Source organism: Anomaloglossus baeobatrachus, chromosome 3 (genome assembly GCF_048569485.1).
Source record: "Anomaloglossus baeobatrachus isolate aAnoBae1 chromosome 3, aAnoBae1.hap1, whole genome shotgun sequence".
NCBI lineage: Eukaryota > Metazoa > Chordata > Amphibia > Anura > Aromobatidae > Anomaloglossus > Anomaloglossus baeobatrachus.
In genome coordinates this window covers 595,021,711-595,041,941 of record NC_134355.1, presented here as the reverse complement: position 1 = coordinate 595,041,941, position 20,231 = coordinate 595,021,711, and the positions used below count along the sequence as shown (strand labels likewise).

Below are 20,231 nucleotides of genomic sequence, written 5' to 3'. Positions count from 1 at the left end.
GCCTTGTTACCGCCGGAGGTATCCGGCAGAAAAATTTCAGAAGCCGCCATCTTTGGCGCGAAAAGTTCCCGCTCGAGCGTCTTCTCGAGCAGTAGAGGCGCGAAGGCCAAGACCCCGCCCCGAGAGAGGAGGGGCCGGAAAGAGCTAAGGGGGACGCGATGGCGGCTGGCGGCATGTAGTCGCCGCTATAAAAGCAGGGACGCCAGGACCTTGCAAGCATACCGTTCCTGGAAGAAAGAGAGAAAGTCACCATGTGGATGCCATCCCGAAACACCGTGGCCCCCGCGCCGGGAACCGCAGCGTGGGTGGAAATCCGGACCGCGCAGCTCCACCTAAGGCTGCAGGTCAAGATGCAGCTCCTCTTGGAGGAGTGGGAGACCGACATGGCGGATGTTATAGCCACCGTGCGGAGACGCGAGGAGGAGGCGGAGGAAGGGAGGGTGAGTGACCCACGCCCCTATGTCCCGGAGGGACCGGTCGCTGCGGCTGAGGGACCCGGTCCAAGCCCTCTCCCCCCGTTGCCTCCCTCGCCACCCGTCTCGGAGGCCGTGACCCCGCCACTAGGCCCGCTGCCACCGCAACCGGTAGCGATACCCAGCCCGTCCGCCCCAGCGGACCGACCTGTAGCCGGAGCCCGAAGCAAACCGGAGGCATTACCATGGAAGGCCCCGAAGATTGTGCCAGAGACAGTTCCCGAGCAGTTCCCCGAGCCGGAGCCGATGACCCGCTCCGAGCCGAAGGCCCAGCTGCGGGAAGCCCCTGTGCCCATCCCCCACACCTCGGCTGAGGTGGCGCCGGGTTGTTGCTGCAGGGCAGCGCCCAAGGCCATGACACCGCGGGATACGCCGCCCACCTTCCTGACAGTGGGTAACGTTCTAGATGTCCCGCGGGGCCCGACCCGTGCGCCGGCGCTGGCAGCAGCGCCATACTGGGAAAGGGAGCCGACAAAGCTGGGCCTGGAGATCGCGGAGAGGGAGAGAAGGAAAGCCGAGCTGGTGGCCCGAGCCATTCGGGAAAAGGAAAACCTGCGGCAAGCGACCTTCCGTGTCCGGGGCCCGTTCTACGAGGGGCAGGTGAGGCGGTTTGATGTCCGCCGGGGCTACGGATTCATATACGAACCGGGCCTGGAGGCCGAGGTGTTTGTGGCCCGGCGGGACGTGAATGCCCATCTGCCCGAGGAGCATCCTGGCCGCAATCTCATACCGGGAGACATGGTGCGGTATACCCGGCACTGCGGAGAGAGGGGGTGGTTTGCCCTGGATGTGAAGCTTAGGGGCAGCCCGGAGAGCAAGGTGAGCTCTGCACCCCCTCCCTCGGATGAAGCAGCAGGAGGACCGGAGTAGGGCAGCGGATGCCCGTTGCACCGTCCCCGTGGGGACCACCAGAAGTTTGTTGTTTGTTTGAAAAGTTTTGAAAGTTTTGCCAATAATGAAAATGATCACACCGAAGAAGTAACCTGATTTGGTTGTTGATTTGCAACCGGCAGGAGCCGGCACCGTTGTCCCCGTGGGGACCGTTTAAAAATGCATGGGAACTATCCATGGACAAGCCCGTGAACTTGCAGGGCAACCACAGATGTTAGTGGCTTGTAAATATGTTGGTTACCGTTACCGTTTCCGCACTGCCGCCTCCGGAGAGGCAGGTTGGAGGGAGGGCCCTGAGCAGAGCAGGCTAGGGCCCAGCCACCAAAGGAACCGGTGGCTACCCTCTGGAGGGAAGGACAGATCCCGCTCGGGTACCGTGTGCTGGACTGTGGGTCAAGGGGTGCTGCCTGGGTTTTAGGGGCAGCATCAGGGCCAGGTTACTTGGGTGGGAGAGAGCGGAAACCGTAGCCGTAAACCGTTGCAACGTTTAAGAAAGTGTGCCTCCCGTCTTGGGAAGAGTTTTGATTAAAAATGTATTTATGTTTTGCTTAACCCTGTTATCCCCTTTTTACAGAAAAATAAAACCGGTGTAGGACGGCAGCCCGCGGACGGTCTGCATTTTGCTAAGGGGGAATGTGTCGCCCTGGGCAAGCCAGGGGACACAGGTCACAACACCACCACACCCCACACTCCAGGTAGGCACACCAATGCTAACCAGAAATCCTTGTTGCCTTCCTCCAGAGGCTGATGATCCACACCAGGGGGTGGGCCAGGCGGTTGGCTCCGCCCACCAAGGAGGTCACAGTGCTGGAGGCAGGAAGAAACCAGGCAGATAGAGTTTGGAGGAGGAAGTGGAAGGAGAGATTAGCCCAGGGAGGGCAAGTGTGAGGAGCTAAGTGAGAGAGTAAACAACAGCTAAGTGAAAGTGAAGGAAGTAAAGTGGAAAAGGAGGAAAGCAAGTGAGGTGACAGTAAAGAAAGAAAGCCTGAGATCAGCAAGGTCAGCGACGGCGGTGACTGTCTGGAGGGGGACCGTTTGGAAGTTCCTGGAAGGACCCCGTTGGCTGTGTGCCCGGTGGTCTGGAGCAGTGTTCCGAAGGACAGTCAGCACCAGGGCAGGGGCCTCTCGGACCCCGGCAAGGCTAGGAGTCGCCAAATTTGCCGAATCCGTCAGTGAAGGGGATGTAGAACCCCCAACAACCAAGTCCCGATTGAAGGCAACAGCGCAACCTGAAGAGAGAGACACCGCCACCGCCAAGGCACCAGTTTCTCAGGGCCAGCGCCTGCGGGCAAAGTGTAGAGCTCCTCCGGCCCAGATTGCAGTCGGGGAGCGGGTAACCGGAGGGAATCCACCGCTACCATCAGTCAAAACATAGGTGCAAGGAAGAGGGACATCACCGTCACCTACCGGGAGTGCAGGTGCAGCCGTCTGTGGGACCGTCCTACCAGCCGTTTGGTTTACCGTACAAACTGTGTCCGTGTCTCAGGCTGAGTGAGTACCACAGTGCCGCAAGGCACAGCGCTGCCCCCGCGTCCCTGCGCCCACCAGGCCCCGCACCTCACAAACCATCACCGGGCCCCGGGATCACCAACCCCTACCCACGGAGGGGCAACACAACACCTGGCTGCTCCCCATCACCATCCCCGGGATCCCCCATCCAGAGCAGCGGTGGTGCAATCACCACAACCGTGGGTGGCGTCACGAACTATAACAATCCCCACACCCAACAAACCCCTTTCACTCACGGGCGAGGAGTGTCGCTCGAGAAACCCCGGGATCCGGCCCACCGCTCGAGCCACCACTGAGCAGCTGCCGGACCCGAGCAGAAGGGGTGAGCGCGGTGTGCTGACACCCTCCTCCCCGCCCGCGACATATGCATCTACCTATAGTCCGTGTCCGTTTGGTGTTTTTATTTCTAGTGATGTCGGCTATTCTTTCTATTTCTGTGTATGTCGGTCAATCTCCCTGAGTCCGTCGGTCGGTCTCTCTGTCTCTCTGTCGGTCTCTCTGTCTGTCTGTCCTTCTCTCACAGTCTGTCGGTCAGTTTCCCCCCCCTCTCTCATACTTACCGTTCCCCGATCTCCGGCGCAGCGCTGCACGGCATTCACACTGCTGCGGCGGCTTTTACTATTTTGAAAAAGCCGGCCGCTCATTAAACAATCTCCTATTCCCTGCTTTCCCCGCCCACCGGCGCCTATGATTGGTTGCAGTGAGACACGCCCCCACACTGAGTGACAGGTGCCTCACTGCACCCAATCACAGCAGCCGGTGGGCGTGTCTATACTGTGCAGTAAAATAAATAAATAAATAATTAAAAAAAACGGCGTGCGGTCCCCCCCAATTTTAATGCCAGCCAGATAAAGCCATACGGCTGAAGGCTGGTATTCTCAGGATGGGGAGCTCCACGTTATGGGGAGCCCCCCACCCTAACAATATCAGTCAGCAGCCGCCCAGAATTGCCGCATACATTATATGCGACAGTTCTGGGGCTGTACCCGGCTCTTCCCGATTTGCCCTGGTGCTTTGGCAAATCGGGGTAATAAGGAGTTATTGGCAGCCCATAGCTGCCAATAAGTCCTAGATTAATCATGTCAGGCGTCTATGAGACACCCTCGATGATTAATCTGTAAATTACAGTAAATAAACACACACACCAGAAAAAATCCTTTATTAGAAATAAAAAACACACACATATACCCTGGTTCAACAATTTAATCAGCCCCAAAAAGCCCTCCATGTCCGGCGGAATCCAGGATGCTCCAGCGTCGCTTCCAGCGCTGCTGCATGGAGGTGACAGGAGCTGCAGAAGACACCGCCGCTCCGGTCACCTCCACGCAGCTAATGAAGACAGCCGTGCGATCAGCTGAGCTGTCACTGAGGTTACCCGCTGTCACTGGATCCAGTGACAGCGGGTAACCTCAGTGACAGCTCAGCTGATCGCACGGCTGTCTTCATTAGCTGCGTGGAGGTGACCGGAGCGGCGGTGTCTTCTGCAGCTCCTGTCACCTCCATGCAGCAGCGCTGGAAGCGACGCTGGAGCATCCTGGATTCCGCCGGACATGGAGGGCTTTTTGGGGCTGATTAAATTGTTGAACCAGGGTATATGTGTGTGTTTTTTATTTCTAATAAAGGATTTTTTCTGGTGTGTGTGTTTATTTACTGTAATTTACAGATTAATCATGGAAGGTGTCTCATAGACGCCTGACATGATTAATCTAGGACTTATTGGCAGCTATGGGCTGCCAATAACTCCTTATTACCCCGATTTGCCAAAGCACCAGGGCAAATCGGGAAGAGCCGGGTACAGCCCCAGAACTGTCGCATATAATGTATGCGGCAATTCTGGGCGGCTGCTGACTGATATTGTTAGGGTGGGGGGCTCCCCATAACGTGGAGCTCCCCATCCTGAGAATACCAGCCTTCAGCCGTATGGCTTTATCTGGCTGGCATTAAAATTGGGGGGGACCGCACACCGTTTTTTTTTAATTATTTATTTATTTATTTTACTGCACAGTATAGACACGCCCACCGGCTGCTGTGATTGGGTGCAGTGAGGCACCTGTCACTCAGTGTGGGGGCGTGTCTCACTGCAACCAATCATAGGCGCCGGTGGGCGGGGAAAGCAGGGAATAGGAGATTGTTTAATGAGCGGCCGGCTTTTTCAAAATAGTAAAAGCCGCCGCAGCAGTGTGAATGCCGTGCTGGGCCGCGCCGGGGATCGAGGAACGGTGAGTATGAGAGAGGGGGGGAAACTTCAGTCACTCGGGGGATTAGCGGTCACCGGTGAATCCTTCACAGGTGACCGCTAATCAGTGCTCGACACAGACAGAGCCGCGGTATGAGGATGAAGTCGGGTGAAGTTCACCCGAGTTCATTCTCATCGCGCAACTCTGTCTGCTGTCAGCCGACGTTTATAAACGACATTGTGCATCACACACACGGACATTCCACACGGACATTCCACGTACACATACACGTTAATTCCACACGCACACATGGACGTTCTACACACAAACACGGCTAGCATACGCAATTCACACAGGTGCCACACGGACCATAAAAACGGACACAAAAACGGGACACGGACCTGAAAAACGGCCCGTAACACACGTGCGTGTTTTTCACGGACGTGTGAAGGGGGCCTAAAACAGACACAGAAAAAGACTTGGGTGTATGGGTGGATGGTAAACTTCACTTTAGTGGACAGTGTCAGGCAACTGCTGCCAGGGCTAATAAAATAATGGGATGTATTAAAAGAGGTATAAGTGTTCATGAAAAAAATATAGTTCTACCTCTGTACAAGTCACTAGTGCGACCGCACTTAGAATACTGTGTACAATTCTGGTCACTGATATATAAGAAGGACATAGCTGAACTGGAGAGGGTGCAGAGAAGAGCCACCAAGATTATTAGAGGAATGGGTGGGCTGCAATACCAAGGCAGGTTATTAAACTTGGGGTTATTTAGTCTGGAAAAACGAAGGCTTAGGGGGGATCTAATCACAATGTATAAATATATGAGGGGACAGTACAGAGACCTTTCCAAAGATCTTTTTACACCTAGGCCTGCGACTGGAACACGGGGGCATCCGCTACGTCTTGAGGAAAGAAGGTTTAATCATAATCACAGACGAGGATTCTTTACTGTACGAGCAGTGAGAGAGTATGGAACTCTCTGCCGCATGATGTTGTAATGAGTGATTCACTACTAACATTTAAGCAGAGCCTGGACGCCTTTCTTGAAAAATTTAATATTACCAGTTATGTATATTAGATTTTATGACAGGGTGTTGATCCAGGGAACTAGTCTGATTGCCGGATGTGGAGTCAGGAAGGAAATTTTTTCCCCATTGGAACTTGTTTGTAACATTGGGTTTTTTTTTTTTTTTGCCTTCCTCTGGATCAACATGTTAGGCTACAGGTTGAACTAGATGGACTTAAGCCCGCTACACACGCTTCAATATATCTCACAATCTGTCGTTGGGGTCAAGTTGTAAGTGACGCACATCCGGCATCGTTTGTGAGGTATCTGCGTGTGACATCTACTTGCGATCAGGATTGAACGCAAAACCGTTGATCGCAAACACATCGTATCATTCTCTAGAATTGAGCGTTTTGTTGCACGAACCTAGTGAATTGTAACGTGTGACATCCCTCATACGATTTTGGTGTCTGATGCTCTGTGCGCAGGTGTGCGCTCTGCACCGCAGCTTAAAAAAGGTCCGCTTCAGAGCGCGGCTGAAAAGCTGCGTTCTGAAGCGCCTCACAATGTCTGTCAGTCACTAATCTCTGTCAGTCGGTCACTATCTCTGTCCCTCACTCTCTGTACATGTCAGTCTATCCCCCTCTCTCATATACTCACCGATCCCCGATCCCCGGCGCTGCACGGCGTTCACACTGCTCCGGCGGCTTTTACTGTTTTGAAAAAGCCGGCCGCCCATTAAACAATCTCGTATTCCCTGCTTTCCCCGCCCACCGGCGCCTATGATTGGTTACAGTGAGACACGCCCCCACTCTGAGTGACAGGTGTCACACTGCACCCAATCACAGCAGCCGGTGGGCGTGTCTATACTGTGTAGTGAAATAAATAATTAAATAATTAAAAAAAACGGCGTGCGGTCCCCCCCAATTTTAAAACCAGCCAGATAAAGCCATACGGCTGAAGGCTGGTATTCTCAGGATGGGGAGCTCCACGTTATGGGGAGCCCCCCAGCCTAACAATATCAGCCAACAGCCGCCCAGAATTGCCGCATACATTATATGCGACAGTTCTGGGACTGTACCCGGCTCTTCCCGATTTGCCCTGGTGCGTTGGCAAATCGGGGTAATAAGGAGTTATTGGCAGCCCATAGCTGCCAATAAGTCCTAGATTAATCATGTCAGGCGTCTATGAGACACCCTCCATGATTAATCTGTAAGTTACAGTAAATAAACACACACACCCGAAAAATCCTTTATTAGAAATAAAAACACAAACATATACCCTGGTTCACCACTTTAATCAGCCCCAAAAAGCCCTCCATGTCCGGCGTAATCCAGGATGGTCCAGCGTCGCATCCAGCGCTGCTGCATGGAGGTGACCGGAGCTGCAGAAGACATCGCCGCTCCGGTCACCTCCACGCAGGTAATGAAGACAGCCGCGCGATCAGCTGCTGTCACTGAGGTTACCCGCGGCCACCGCTGCATCCACCGCTGGATCCAGTGACAGCGGGTAACCTCAGTGACAGCAGCTGATCGCGCGGCTGTCTTCATTACCTGCGTGGAGGTGACCGGAGCGGCGATGTCTTCTGCAGCTCCGGTCACCTCCATGCAGCAGCGCTGGATGCGACGCTGGAGCATCCTGGATTACACCGGACATGGAGGGCTTCTTGGGGCTGATTAAAGTGGTGAACCAGGGTATATGTGTGTGTTTTTTATTTCTAATAAAGGATTTTTTTCTGGTGTGTGTGTTTATTTACTGTAATTTACAGATTAATCATCGAGGGTGTCTCATAGACGCCTGACATGATTAATCTAGGACTTATTGGCAGCTATGGGCTGCCAATAACTCCTTATTACCCCGATTTGCCAACGCACCAGGGCAAATCGGGAAGAGCCGGGTACAGTCCCAGAACTGTCGCATATAATGTATGCGGCAATTCTGGGCGGCTGTTGGCTGATATTGTTAGGGTGGGGGGCTCCCCATAACGTGGAGCTCCCCATCCTGAGAATACCAGCCTTCAGCTGTATGGCTTTATCTTGCTGGTATTAAAATTGGGGGGAACCTCACGCCGTTTTTTTTAATTATTTAATTATTTATTTCACTGCACAGTATAGACACGCCCACCGGCTGCTGTGATTGGGTGCAGTGTGACACCTGTCACTCAGAGTGGGGGCGTGTCTCACTGTAACCAATCATAGGCGCCGGTGGGCGGGGAAAGCAGGTAATACGAGATTGTTTAATGGGCGGCCGGCTTTTTCAAAACAGTAAAAGCCGCCGGAGCAGTGTGAATGCCGTGCAGCGCCGGGGATCGGGGATCGGGGATTGGTGAGTATATGAGAGAGGGCTGCTCAATTCAGTTACTCAGGAGTTTAGCGGTCACCGATGAGCCCTTCACTGGTGACCGCTAATCAGGACGCGACACAGACAGAGCCGCAGCATGACAATGAAGTCGGGTGAAGTTCACCCGAGTTCATTCTGACAGTGCGGCTCTGTCTGTGTCTGCTGTCATCTGCCATTCAGCTCTGCTACATGGCTGTCTGTGTCTGCTGTCAGCGGCCATGTAGCAGAGCTGAATGGCAGATGACATAGTAAAAACGCATCCCTACACATTACACACGCTTGGCAAGTCAATAAATAAAAAAAAAAAAAGGTGCCCAATGCATACGTCACAGAACACATGATCTAAAGGATCGCACATAACATTGATCAATTTAACATAGACTACTAACGCACGTGTGACAGCAAATGAACGACCAACGTGAAATCTCATAAGATCCCATATGCAACCTGGGCGTGTCACATCGCAAATGCGATTGTACAACTAATTGCAACGTGTAAAGTGGGCTTTAGAGTCTCCCTTCAACCTTAAAAACTATGATACTATGATACTATGATTTGTAGCCAAAACCAGGAGTGGAACAATCAAAGGAAAAGTCTAATAGAAACATGGGAACCACCTATGTATTTATCACCCACTCCTGGTGTTGGCTACAAATACTGAGGTAAAATACTCACCAAATAGTCAACGTGGCCTAAGGCTATGTGCACACAGAGTTTTCAAGGAACTTTTAGAGCAGAAACTGAGCGAAAACTTTCAAAATCATAGGTTCTGCAAACGCTGCAAAAGTTCTCCCTGTGCAAATAGCCTAAGAAATAACCTGCATTTTCTTTTTCCAACCAAGAAATTTTTTTTTTAAATCTCATCAGAAAAAAAGCCTAAAAATACAACCCTAAAAAAAAGTCCTTATATGAGCAGTAATGTGAATTCCCCATTAAAATGATTAAGCGTTTTCCAAGCATTTTTACAGATGTATTTGAGAAGGATTTTGGAGGATCCACTAAAACAAGCTTGTCAAAAAACATTGCAAATTGCCATAAGGGGGAAATACTGGTGGACATATTATAGTATGAGTGAAACACTGCAGGCCATATTACAATGTGAGGGAAATACTGGGGGCCATATTACAGTGGGGGGGGGGGGGGATAATTGGTGCCATACTAGAGTATGAAGGGAAACACTGGGGGGCATATTACAATGTGGGGGAAATACTGGGGGACATATTACAGTGGGAGGTGGAATAATTGGGGCCATATTAGAGTATGAGGGAAGCACTGGGGGCCATATTACAATGTAAGGGAAATACCGGGGGCCATATTACAGTGTGGGGGGGGGGATAATTGGTGTGATATTAGAGTATGAGGGAAACACTAAGGGCCATATTACAGTTTGGGGGAAATACTTGGGGCCATTTTACAGTGTGGGGGAAATACTTGGAGTCATGATACAGTGTGGGGAAATACTGGGGACAATATTACATTATGAGGGAAACACTGGGGGTCATATACCAATGAGGGTGAAATAATGGGGTCACGATACAGTGTGGGAGAAATACTGGGGACAATATTACATTATGAGGGAAACACTGGGGATTCTATAACAATGAGGGTGAAATTATGGGGTCACGATACAGTGTGGGAGAAATACTGGGGACAATATTACATTATGAGGGAAAAACTGGGGGCCAAATTACAATGTGGGGAAAATTCTTGTGGTCATGATACTGTATGAGAGAAATACTTGGGGCCATATTACAGTGTGGGGGAAACACTGGGGGTCATATAACAATGAGGGTGAAATAATGGGGTCACAATACAGTGTGGGAGAAATATTGGGGACAATATTACATTACTAGCTGTACTACCCGGCTTCGCCCGGGTTAATAACTGCTGTTAACAAAATAGAATGTATTAACAAAAATTTATTCTGCACACAAAAACCACAAAACAAATAGAAATGTAATTATTAAAAGGCAAAAACTAAGCTAATAGAAGCATTTCACAACATATATTTTAACACCCCAGATATTCCACACAGATTTAACTAAATTGGCCAAGTAATGTGCTTCGTCTATCTCTTTCCAGGTCTGTCTCTTTCCAGGTCTGTCTCTTTCCCCATCTGTCTCTGTCTGCACCTTCCCCGTCTGTCTTTTTTCAGGTGTCTCTTTCCAGGGCTGTCTCTTTCCAGGTCTACCTCTTTTCAGGTCTGCCTCTTTCCAGGTCTGCCTCTTTCCTCGTCTATCTCTTTCTCCGTCTGTTTCTTTTCAGGTGTCTCTTTCCAGGTCTATCTCTTTCCAGGTCTGCCTCTTTCCAGATCTGCCTCTTTCCTAGTCTGTGTCTTTCTCCGTCTGTCTCTTTCCCCGTCTGTCTCTGTCTGTTCTCTTTCCCCGTCTGTCTCTTTCCCCATCTGTCTCTTTCCCCATCTGCCTGTCTCTGTCTGTCTCTTTCTTTGTCTGTCTCTATCTCTCTGTTTCTTTCCCCATCTGTCTCTTTCCAGGTCTGTCTCTTTCCCTGTCTGTCTCCCTGTCTCTTTGTCTGTGTCTTTTCTTGTCTGTCTCTTTCCCTGTCTGCCCGTCTCTGTCTGCCTCTTTCCTTGTCTGTATCTATTTCTCAGTCTCTTTCCCCGTCTTTCTCTATCAAGGTCTGTGTCTTTACCCATCTATCTTTGTCTGTCTCTCTGGCTGTTTCCTCCTTCCCTGTCTGCCTGTCTCTGTCCCTGTCCTGTCTGTCTCTTTCCCCATCTGTCTCTTTCCCCATCTGTCTCTTTCCCCATCTGTCTCTTTCCAGGTCTGTCTCTTTCCAGGTCTGTCTCTGTCTGTCTCTTTCCCCGTCTGTCACTGTCTGTCTCTTTCACCGTCTGTCTCTGTCTCTTTCACCGTTTGTCTCTGTCTGTCTCTTTCCCTGTCTGTCTCTATCTCTCTGTCTCTTTCCTGTCTGTCTCTCTCTGTCATTCTCTATTTGTCTCCCCACCGACATCTTATTTCCTCACATATAAACTTCTTATACTATGAATGTCTTTTGCTCCTATAGCAACCAATCACCGCTCCTACTAATAACCTGTAGTTCCAGGCTCCATTTACTTTAATGGAGGCATGTTTTTTGGAGCGTAACTGTAAAACGCAGGGTTAAATTTTCCTGTCAAAATATAGTCTACGATGTCCCCTGGGTCACATGAGGTGTCTGTGCAAAATTTCGTGATTGTAAATGCGACGGTGCAGATACACTTTTCGTTTCACCTTTTCCCCATTATGTAGATAGGGGTAAAACTGATTGGTAAATTGGAACGTGCGGGGTTAAAATTTCACCTCACAACATAGCCTATGACGCTCTCGGTGTCCAGATGTGTGAGTGTGCAAAATTTTGTGGCTGTAGTTGCGACGATGCAGATGCCAATCCCGGACATACACACACACACATTCAGCTTTATATATTAGATGAGTGAAACACTGGGGGCCATATTACAATGTGGAGGAATCAATGGTGTCATGATACAGTGTGGGAGAAATACTAGGACCATATTACAGTGTGTGGGAAATACTGAGGGCCATATTATTGTGTGGGGTAAGTACTGGGAGACATTACAGGGTGAGGGAAATACTGGGGACCATATTACATTGTGAGGGAAATACTGGGGGCCACATTATATTGTGAGGAAAAAACTGGGGGCAGATTATAGTGTGAGGGAAATACTAGGGGCCAAATTACAGTGTGGCGGAAATTATGGGGCCATATTACATTATGGAGAATTACTGGGGAGCATGATACAGTGTCGGGGAAATACTGGGGGCCATATTACAGTGTGGGGGGATACTTGGGGCCATATTACAATGTGGTGGAAATACTGGGGGGCATGATACATTGTAGGGTAAATACTGAGGGCATGATACGCATGATACAGTGTGGAGAAAATACTGGGGGCCATATTAAGTTGTGAGGGAAATACAGGAGGACTAATTACAATGTATGGGAAATACTGGGGGCCTGATAGCGTGGGAGTAGGGCTACTGGGGGTCGTCATACAGTTGGAAGGTAACTGGGAGCCATCATACAGTGGGTGAAACTACTGAGGGCCGTCATACATTGGGACGGGGCTACTGTGTATAGGGAGCTGTGTATCTATTATGCTGTGGAGGGGCATCATGCTTGGAGGGGCATATGTATAGGGGAACTATACAGTATATGGGGCAACTCAGGAGACATTATTAATTGTTAAGTGGGCACTTAAGAAGCATTATTGTTATAGGGGCACTCAGTAAATTGTAATTGTGAAATGGTCACACTGTCATGAGGTATATGGAGAGAGGACAGGGGTCCCTAGGCTGGCCTTAAGACTAGTGTCCCTGTGCTGTCCCTTATCTCAAAGGTAGGTTTGATGAACCGGTTCAAGCCCCCAGCGTGACCCTGATCTTACTCCCCTTCACCCTCTGGGCGGGCCGGAAAACACAAAGACAAAACAACCTGGACAAGGGAGAACAGAAATTCGTACACACAGCACTCAAAACACATAGGAGAGACTATATGTCTACTGGGGGGCAAGTAATGCCTCAATGTCAGAGTACCTTGGTACTACAGCACCTTATAGAACATGAAATTAGAAGCTGAGGTTCAGTATAGGCTTATAAACTGCACATTACACCTCTGTACAATGTGAAACTAACACGGTTGGTAATTTGTTTTTTTGTTTCCTGAAGGAGTTTTGAAGCAGCTTTTCAGACTGTTTTGCAGTCTTTTCAGGCTGGTTTCAGACAGTTTTTTTTAGAAGGATTTGGGTCAAATTTTCTCCAAAATCCACATTACAAATTGCTTCAAATACTCTACCAATACTATTCCTACTCATGTCAATTGAAAATCCACTGTGCTGTTGTCGCGGGCGGAGGAGGGGACGCTGCGCTCTCCCACTGCTCGGGTCCGGCTGCTGCTGCCGCTGCTGCTCGGTGGTGGCTCGAGCAGTGGGCCGAATCCCGGGGACTCGAGCGGCGTTCCTCGCCCGTGAGTGAAAAGGGGATTTTGATTGTGGGGATTTGGTTATTGTCCGTGACGCCACCCACGGTTGTGGTGATATTGGTGACACCACCGCTGCTCTGGACGGGGATCCCGGGAGCGGTGACAGGGAGCAGCCTGGATGTTAGTTCTCCCCTCCGTGGGTAGGGGGTTGGTTGTCCTGGGGCCCGGTGATGGGGTAGGGGTGGATGGCAGGCGGGTTACGGGGCCTGGTGAGGTGCAGGGTCACGGGGGCAGCGCTCTGCCGCACGGCACGGTGGTACTCACTCAGCCAATGATGAGGACACAGTTCTCGATAAAACACACGGCTGGATGGATGGGTCCCACAGATGGCTGCGGTGTTGTTGCTCCCGGCAGGCTGATGGTGACTGCCTTTCCCTGCACCTGTGTACTGTAAACGGTTCCAATGGGTTCCCACCGGTAACCCGCTCCCCAGCTTGGATATGGGCTGGAGGAGCCCCTTTTGCCTGCAGCCTCTGGCCCTGGGAACTTTAGCCTTGGCGGTGACTGTGTTTCCCTCACTCGGTTGGACAGTTGCCTTCTGTCGGGACTTGGCTGCTGGGAAACCCAGGAGGTTCCCTTCGCTAATGAATTTGGCAAATTCACGGCGACTCCTAGCCTTGCCGGGGTCCGCAAGCCCCTGCCAGATGGTGCTGGCTTCTCTTTGTGTACCGGTCCGGTACCGCCGGGCCGCCGCCCGTCCACTGTCCTTACGGTAGACTCCGATAGGCCACTCCTGCAGACGGTCACCACCCTCTGCCAACCTTGCTGATCTGTCCGGGCCACACACCTGGACCAACTTCAGTCTGCTCTCCTACCACTTTCCTTCCTCTCACTTCCACTCTCAAACTTAATCTGCTCACTTTTCCCGCCTCCAGGACTGTGAACTCCTCGGTGGGCGGGGCCAACCACCTGGCCCACCCCCCTGGTGTGAACATCAGCCCATGGAGGAAGGCAACAAGGGTTTTTGTCTGACTTCGGTGTGCCTGACCGGGAGTGTGGGGTGTGTGGGTGTTGTTCTCTGTGGCCCCTGGTTTGTCCAGGGCGCCACACTGTTCATACAAGGTTTTTTGTATAGGTCACAAATCGCCAGAGACCAACGGAGTGGCGGCAATAAGGGGTGAAGCTGCTGGAAGGCGAGTATCAGACAAGGGGCAGGGATTTAAAGGGCTATTCCCATATCCAAGATCCTATCCCAACATGTTGTAGGTGTAATAATAATAAAATTATCAAATAATCCAATTGGAAATGTAGTTTAATTTTCCTGGTTAGCTATGTCACGTACCTCATGTGCAGGGTGTTATAAGAGAATAGATATCCATGGTTACGGCCACACATCCACACTTAGGCCGGAGTCACATTTGTGAGAGACTCGTGCAAGTCTTGCATCACATCACCCGACATGGCCTGCAGCTCTCCTGACAGGAGCATCTTAGCTGCATAGAAATACATGCAGCTGACCCGCTCCTGTCAGGAGAGTGTGGGGCCATGCTGGGTGATGCGATGTGAGACTCTCGCGAGTCTCTCGCAAGTGTGACTCCAGCCATATAGTGACAGCTTGTTCCTAGTGCTCATAACCATGTATACCCCAGCTGCAATGCCCTGCACATGAGGTGAGTGACATAACTCATCAGGCGAACTATACTACATTTCTAATTTGGGGTGTTTGCTATTATTATTATTATTATTATTACTATTATTATTATTATTATTATTATTAATACTAATAATAATAATAATAATAATAATCTACATATTATGATCGGATCTTTGAAATGGGAATACCCCTTTACATTTAAAGCGCCACTCCATGCTGCAGTTGTGCTTTAAAATAGATCGAACATATGCACAGCATAGACGCAAAACATTGTGTGCACATACCCTGAAGTGCATTCACCTCCTAAAATACTTTTTGTAAACTAAAAAGATAAAGCGATAATTGATCTTTTATATTTTACAGCCAACTTTTTCCCTTTCCCCGTTAACCTGGAAATTATGGACTAAAAAATGGGTCTACTCTTCATGCAATAAGGGGCATTAACTTTACTTGAAGCACTGTGTATTTAAAGGGAACCTGTGAGGTCCAATATGCACCTAGAACCACGAGCAGTTCTGGATGCATATTGCTAATCCCTGCCTAACCGTCCCTGTATACACTTGTGGCACCCCAGGGTTGCCACACAAAGGGTTAACTTCCCACACACAACACCAAGACCTCCTGGCCAGAAGGGGGAGACCAAGCTGCTTCCCTGTACATTCTGCTGGGGGGGAGGAAATGGTCAGAAGTAGTTTCAGTTTGGAAGTTCAGTGCAGAGCACTGAGGAGAAAGGATCTGTAGGTTGGAAGCTGGCTTTAGCTCACCTCAGGATCCACTGACCAATTCCAGGCCTAGCTGAGGGTCTGAGGGAAGGAGACAGAGTACACAGAGGAACATTCCTGGGAGACAGAGCATTGCTGAGCTCACCCCAGTGGAGCACACAGACGGATGCTGGATCCGAGACTGCAGGTTACATACTGCACAGTTACCACCAGAGAAGTGAAGATTCCAGATCTTTCACCTGTACCACAGACACAAGCAACAAGCGCAGAGTTCAGGAACATACTAGTAAGGACTCGAGTTGCCTGTCAGGTCGGTACCGAGGAGCACAGAGCCAGCTGCATAGTTCACGCAGCAGCAGGGCCACAGACACACAGTGCAGGCAAGGAAGCCAAAACGGCCCGGCTGGGTGGGAGAAACCCTGAACCCCTCACAGACTCCGTGGACAGTACTCTGCTGAATGCCATCTACAGTAAAGGACAAAGAAACTGCAAAACCGTGAGTCTGCCTGTTTATTGTGCTCGTGTCCTGCTCCCCCCCCATAGACTAACACACTGCCCCGGGGAAAAGGCTCTACCCGTGGGGAGCCGTCCCATCTCAAGCTGCTTCCCATCACCCCCGGAGGTTCTGCAGCAGCGGTGGTCATCTCTGATCACATTCCACGGGTGGCGTCACGAACATAACCCCCCTTTTTATTGTGGAACCAGGGAGCACGGACCGGGCCACGACACCGTGATCCCCTTTCCAGAAGCAACCCCTTGGCCCGGTTCTGGGTATCCCCTTAACCCCTGGCGACACACACTAGCATAGATAAAGGGATCTTTAGAAAAAGTATTTCTAAAGATCTTTTATCGTATGCTAATGAGCGAGGGGATTAGCCCACAGGGGCATACTAACATGCTTATGGGGGCGACTGGCAAGGGAAGCAACGCCCCTTGGGACTACTGCCCTCCCTCATTAGCATAAGATAAAAGATCTTTAGAAATACCTTTATCTATGCTAGTGTATACAGGGACGGTTAGGCAGGGATTAGCAATATGCACCCAGAACTGCTAGTGGTTCTGGGTGCATATTGCACATGACAGGTTCCCTTTAAAAAAAAGATAGAGAAATGCTATAATATACAATGTCCTCTTGGGCAAATTTTAAAAAAGACATGTCGCCACTCTGGACTAATTGTGTTCCTCATGGTATTATTCTCTAAAACATACAAGTTCAGGGTGATGACAGGTCCAGTTTACCATTGTCATGAATATTTCTGGAATGTTTTTGCAGATTTTTCTGTTTTCCGCAGACATTGAGCCCATATGTAGAATTTTTGTGCTACCTAGATTATATGCCTAGAGACTGACTTTAAAAATAGGGGGCTTTTAAGCTTTTTATTTATGCTGCGCTTTTTTATCTGATATACATTTGAAGTTTACGATATTGCTTGCATTAATTGTAATTGATTATTATTTCTATGCTTTACAGAATATTATTCAAGGACATGGATAAATCACCATCCAAACCTTACGCAACAAAGAAGAGAGTAAAAATACATCCCAACACTGTGACAGTGAAATACACATCCCACTATCCACAACCCGGAGATGAGGGATATGAAGAAACCAGTGAAGACAATGGAGGTTTTATAGAGGAGAACCCGAAAAAAAGATTATTAGGGGATGCTAAAAAGAAGGGGAGAACCTTTTTTGGGACTATGGATGCCCGACCAAAGCAGTCAGACGATCCTGATAATGACCTGGCTCAGCAGTTACAAAGTTTTGGAGACAGTTCTATATTTCAAAGCAGGAAAATGTGGGCTGTACTGTTCGGGTCAGCAATGGCCCATGGGTGCGTGGCACTCATCACAAGATTGGTTTCTGACCGCTCCAAAGTGCCCTCACTGGAGTTAATATTCATCCGTTCCGTTATGCAAGTTTTATCAGTGATCATGGTTTGTTATTATAAGGAGGCTCCATTTGGCCCCCCGGGGTATAGACTACGACTATTCTTCTATGGAGTGTGCAATGTTATTTCCATTACCTGTGCCTACACTTCCTTCTCTATTGTTCCACCAAGCAATGGAACAATTATGTGGAGGGCGACCACTACAGTCTTCAGCGCCATCTTGGCCTTCCTCCTTTTGGATGAACATATGCCAAATGTGGACTTGATCACTGTTGTTAGCAGCGTATTTGGTGCATGTTTGGTTATGATTCCAAATATAGTTAATGAAGAAAACTCCTTTCTTGGGGTCTGGAAGGAAGCCTTTGGTTACACCATGACAGTCATGGCTGGCCTTACGACAGCACTCTCAATGATTGTCTACAGGTCTATCAAAGAGAAGGTCAGCATGTGGACAGCTCTTTTTACCTTTGGGTGGACTGGATCTGTTTGGGGAGCCTGCACAATGTTCATTCTTCAAGAACCAATCATACCCCTGGATGGAGAAACATGGGGCTACCTCCTGGCGATTTGCTTGTGTTCTACCGTCGCCTTCCTTGGTGTTTATTATGCATTGTATAAGTTTCATCCAGCTTTGGTCAGCACGGTGCAACACTTGGAGATCGTGGTGGCCATGATCCTTCAACTTCTTGTATTGCATATGTTCCCCAGTGTTTATGATGTAATAGGTGGAGCAGTCATCATGGTCAGCGTCTTTGCCCTGGCTGGCTACAAACTCTACCTAGGAAGACTTGGGCGTCAAGATTATCAAGAAATTTTGGACTCGCCCATTAAATGAGGCCTGATGTCTTGTTCTTGTTGACTTTAATGTGTCTGTAACAGTGTTGCATACTACACATTCCACTGTTGGGGGTGACCAAACCTGAGATTTACTCCAAAGACTGGAGGAAAACACTAGATAAACATAGTTAAAGAACATATTTTAATATAAATGTATAATTTTATTTTTAGTTGTGTTATAGTATCATGAGTTCGTTATAACTACTTGAATCTTGTTATGTTGGTTACGTAAAGAGTAGAAAGATTGGCAGACCAGGTTACTAACTGATCAGATTAATATGGTGGGCCAATAGAAGTCAATATGAAAACTTGTCAAAATATTTGTATCAATATATCCAATACTATATTAGGGACTGGCTAAGGAATAACCTTGTAGACTCATACAAATTAGCTCTTCCATAGATGAAGGAAAACTGTCCATGTGGTGCCACCTACCAGGAGTAGATATCTTATAAGTCAATGTCTGATGCTTTACTAAGACTTTCATGACTAAAGGCCTCATATGCATTACACTAGCATCAGCGGAACCCGTCAATATGGTCTAATGTGTATGGGAGCCTCGCAATTCTTCACCGATGGATAATGTCTGGGGAGGTAAGGGTCCCTGCACGTCTGATTTCAGACTGTCGATCCTTCTGATCTCCAAAGATAAGCCGTCATCAGAGATATCTAGTAGTGGCTTCCTCTTAGAGAACACTGGAGCCCTCACTCAGCCGAGAGGGAGAGATGGTTAAGATATTTGTTGGCCAAAACCATCATTCGGCCAACACTAACCTATAGTGTATAGGGGGGAGCTTAAAGATAATTGGATAAGGAGAGACAGCTTTATTTCATCTATAGGAAAGCTAGTTTCCATAATTTTATCCCAGGGAGCATTGTTTGTGTTCTAAATCGACATATGTTGGCTGGCGGTCTCTTCAAGGAAAAGCAGTGATATTCTCTAGTCATGGGTCATTTGTAAGTGATCCAGTACAAAGGGTTGGTTCCCTACTGTGAAAGATGTGAGCCAGCATCCCAGGAAGACCCTTTTACAGTCTCGGAATGATTTACACTGGTGTAAAACCACAATGTTCAGCAGACTAAGATTTGGTCACATTGCCAAAACTGGCCACCCAGTAATTCTACTACCTGGTTGTACGTGGGAGGGGTTTTGGTGATGAATTTGATCCAAATCATCAAAAAGATCCGGACTGCTCATCAATAATTTTCTCCTACACTTGCACATTGTCTTTTCAAATAGGAAAGGGACTTGAACTCTAGTGTCCCTTAGTGGAAGTCACAGAAAATACTCACCAAAAACAGGCATTAGCCAACAGGTCAAACAGCAAATGCACTCGCAGGATACAGCCGGCCCCTATGATAAAGGTATGGGTAACACAGGTGCTGATTACTGATGAGACAACCACTCACAGCCTACCAACTCATGGAGGGGGTGGTTGCTGGTATTAAACGTGCACACAGATGGGGTTTACATAGGGCGCCAGTCACACACATATGTGCGATGCACAGTGTTCGGCTTATAGCCTATTGATGATGCCCTTCTATTAGATTAGACGGTCTGCCCAGCACTATATACGTGCCTCAACACCCAAGACACACCCAGAGGGCCCGGCTGCATCCTGCAGAAAATTGTGCAATAAATTAAAAAAATGATATAATATGATATTAAATAATAAAGTGAGGTATTGGTCCATATACGTAAGCTTGTAACCCGGCGTCAAGGGAATCATTTTGAATTTGGTGTAGGGACTCGTAAGCGCTGAGACCCTTGACGCCAGGTT

At 49.1% G+C, this 20,231-nt stretch overlaps 1 protein-coding gene across 1 annotated transcript in view; it reads left to right on the top strand.

The window, feature by feature from the left end:
• Positions 1 to 19,763, top strand: part of SLC35G2 (solute carrier family 35 member G2) — a 96,202-nt gene extending 76,439 nt beyond the window's left edge. Inside the window, exon 2 of the mRNA XM_075338732.1 lies at positions 17,194 to 19,763. Within this exon, the coding sequence (XP_075194847.1) occupies positions 17,210 to 18,448 (1,239 nt within the window). The 5' untranslated portion in view covers positions 17,194 to 17,209 and the 3' untranslated portion in view covers positions 18,449 to 19,763. The remainder of the gene's footprint in view (positions 1 to 17,193) is intronic.
• The last annotated feature ends 468 nt before the right edge of the window (positions 19,764 to 20,231 follow it).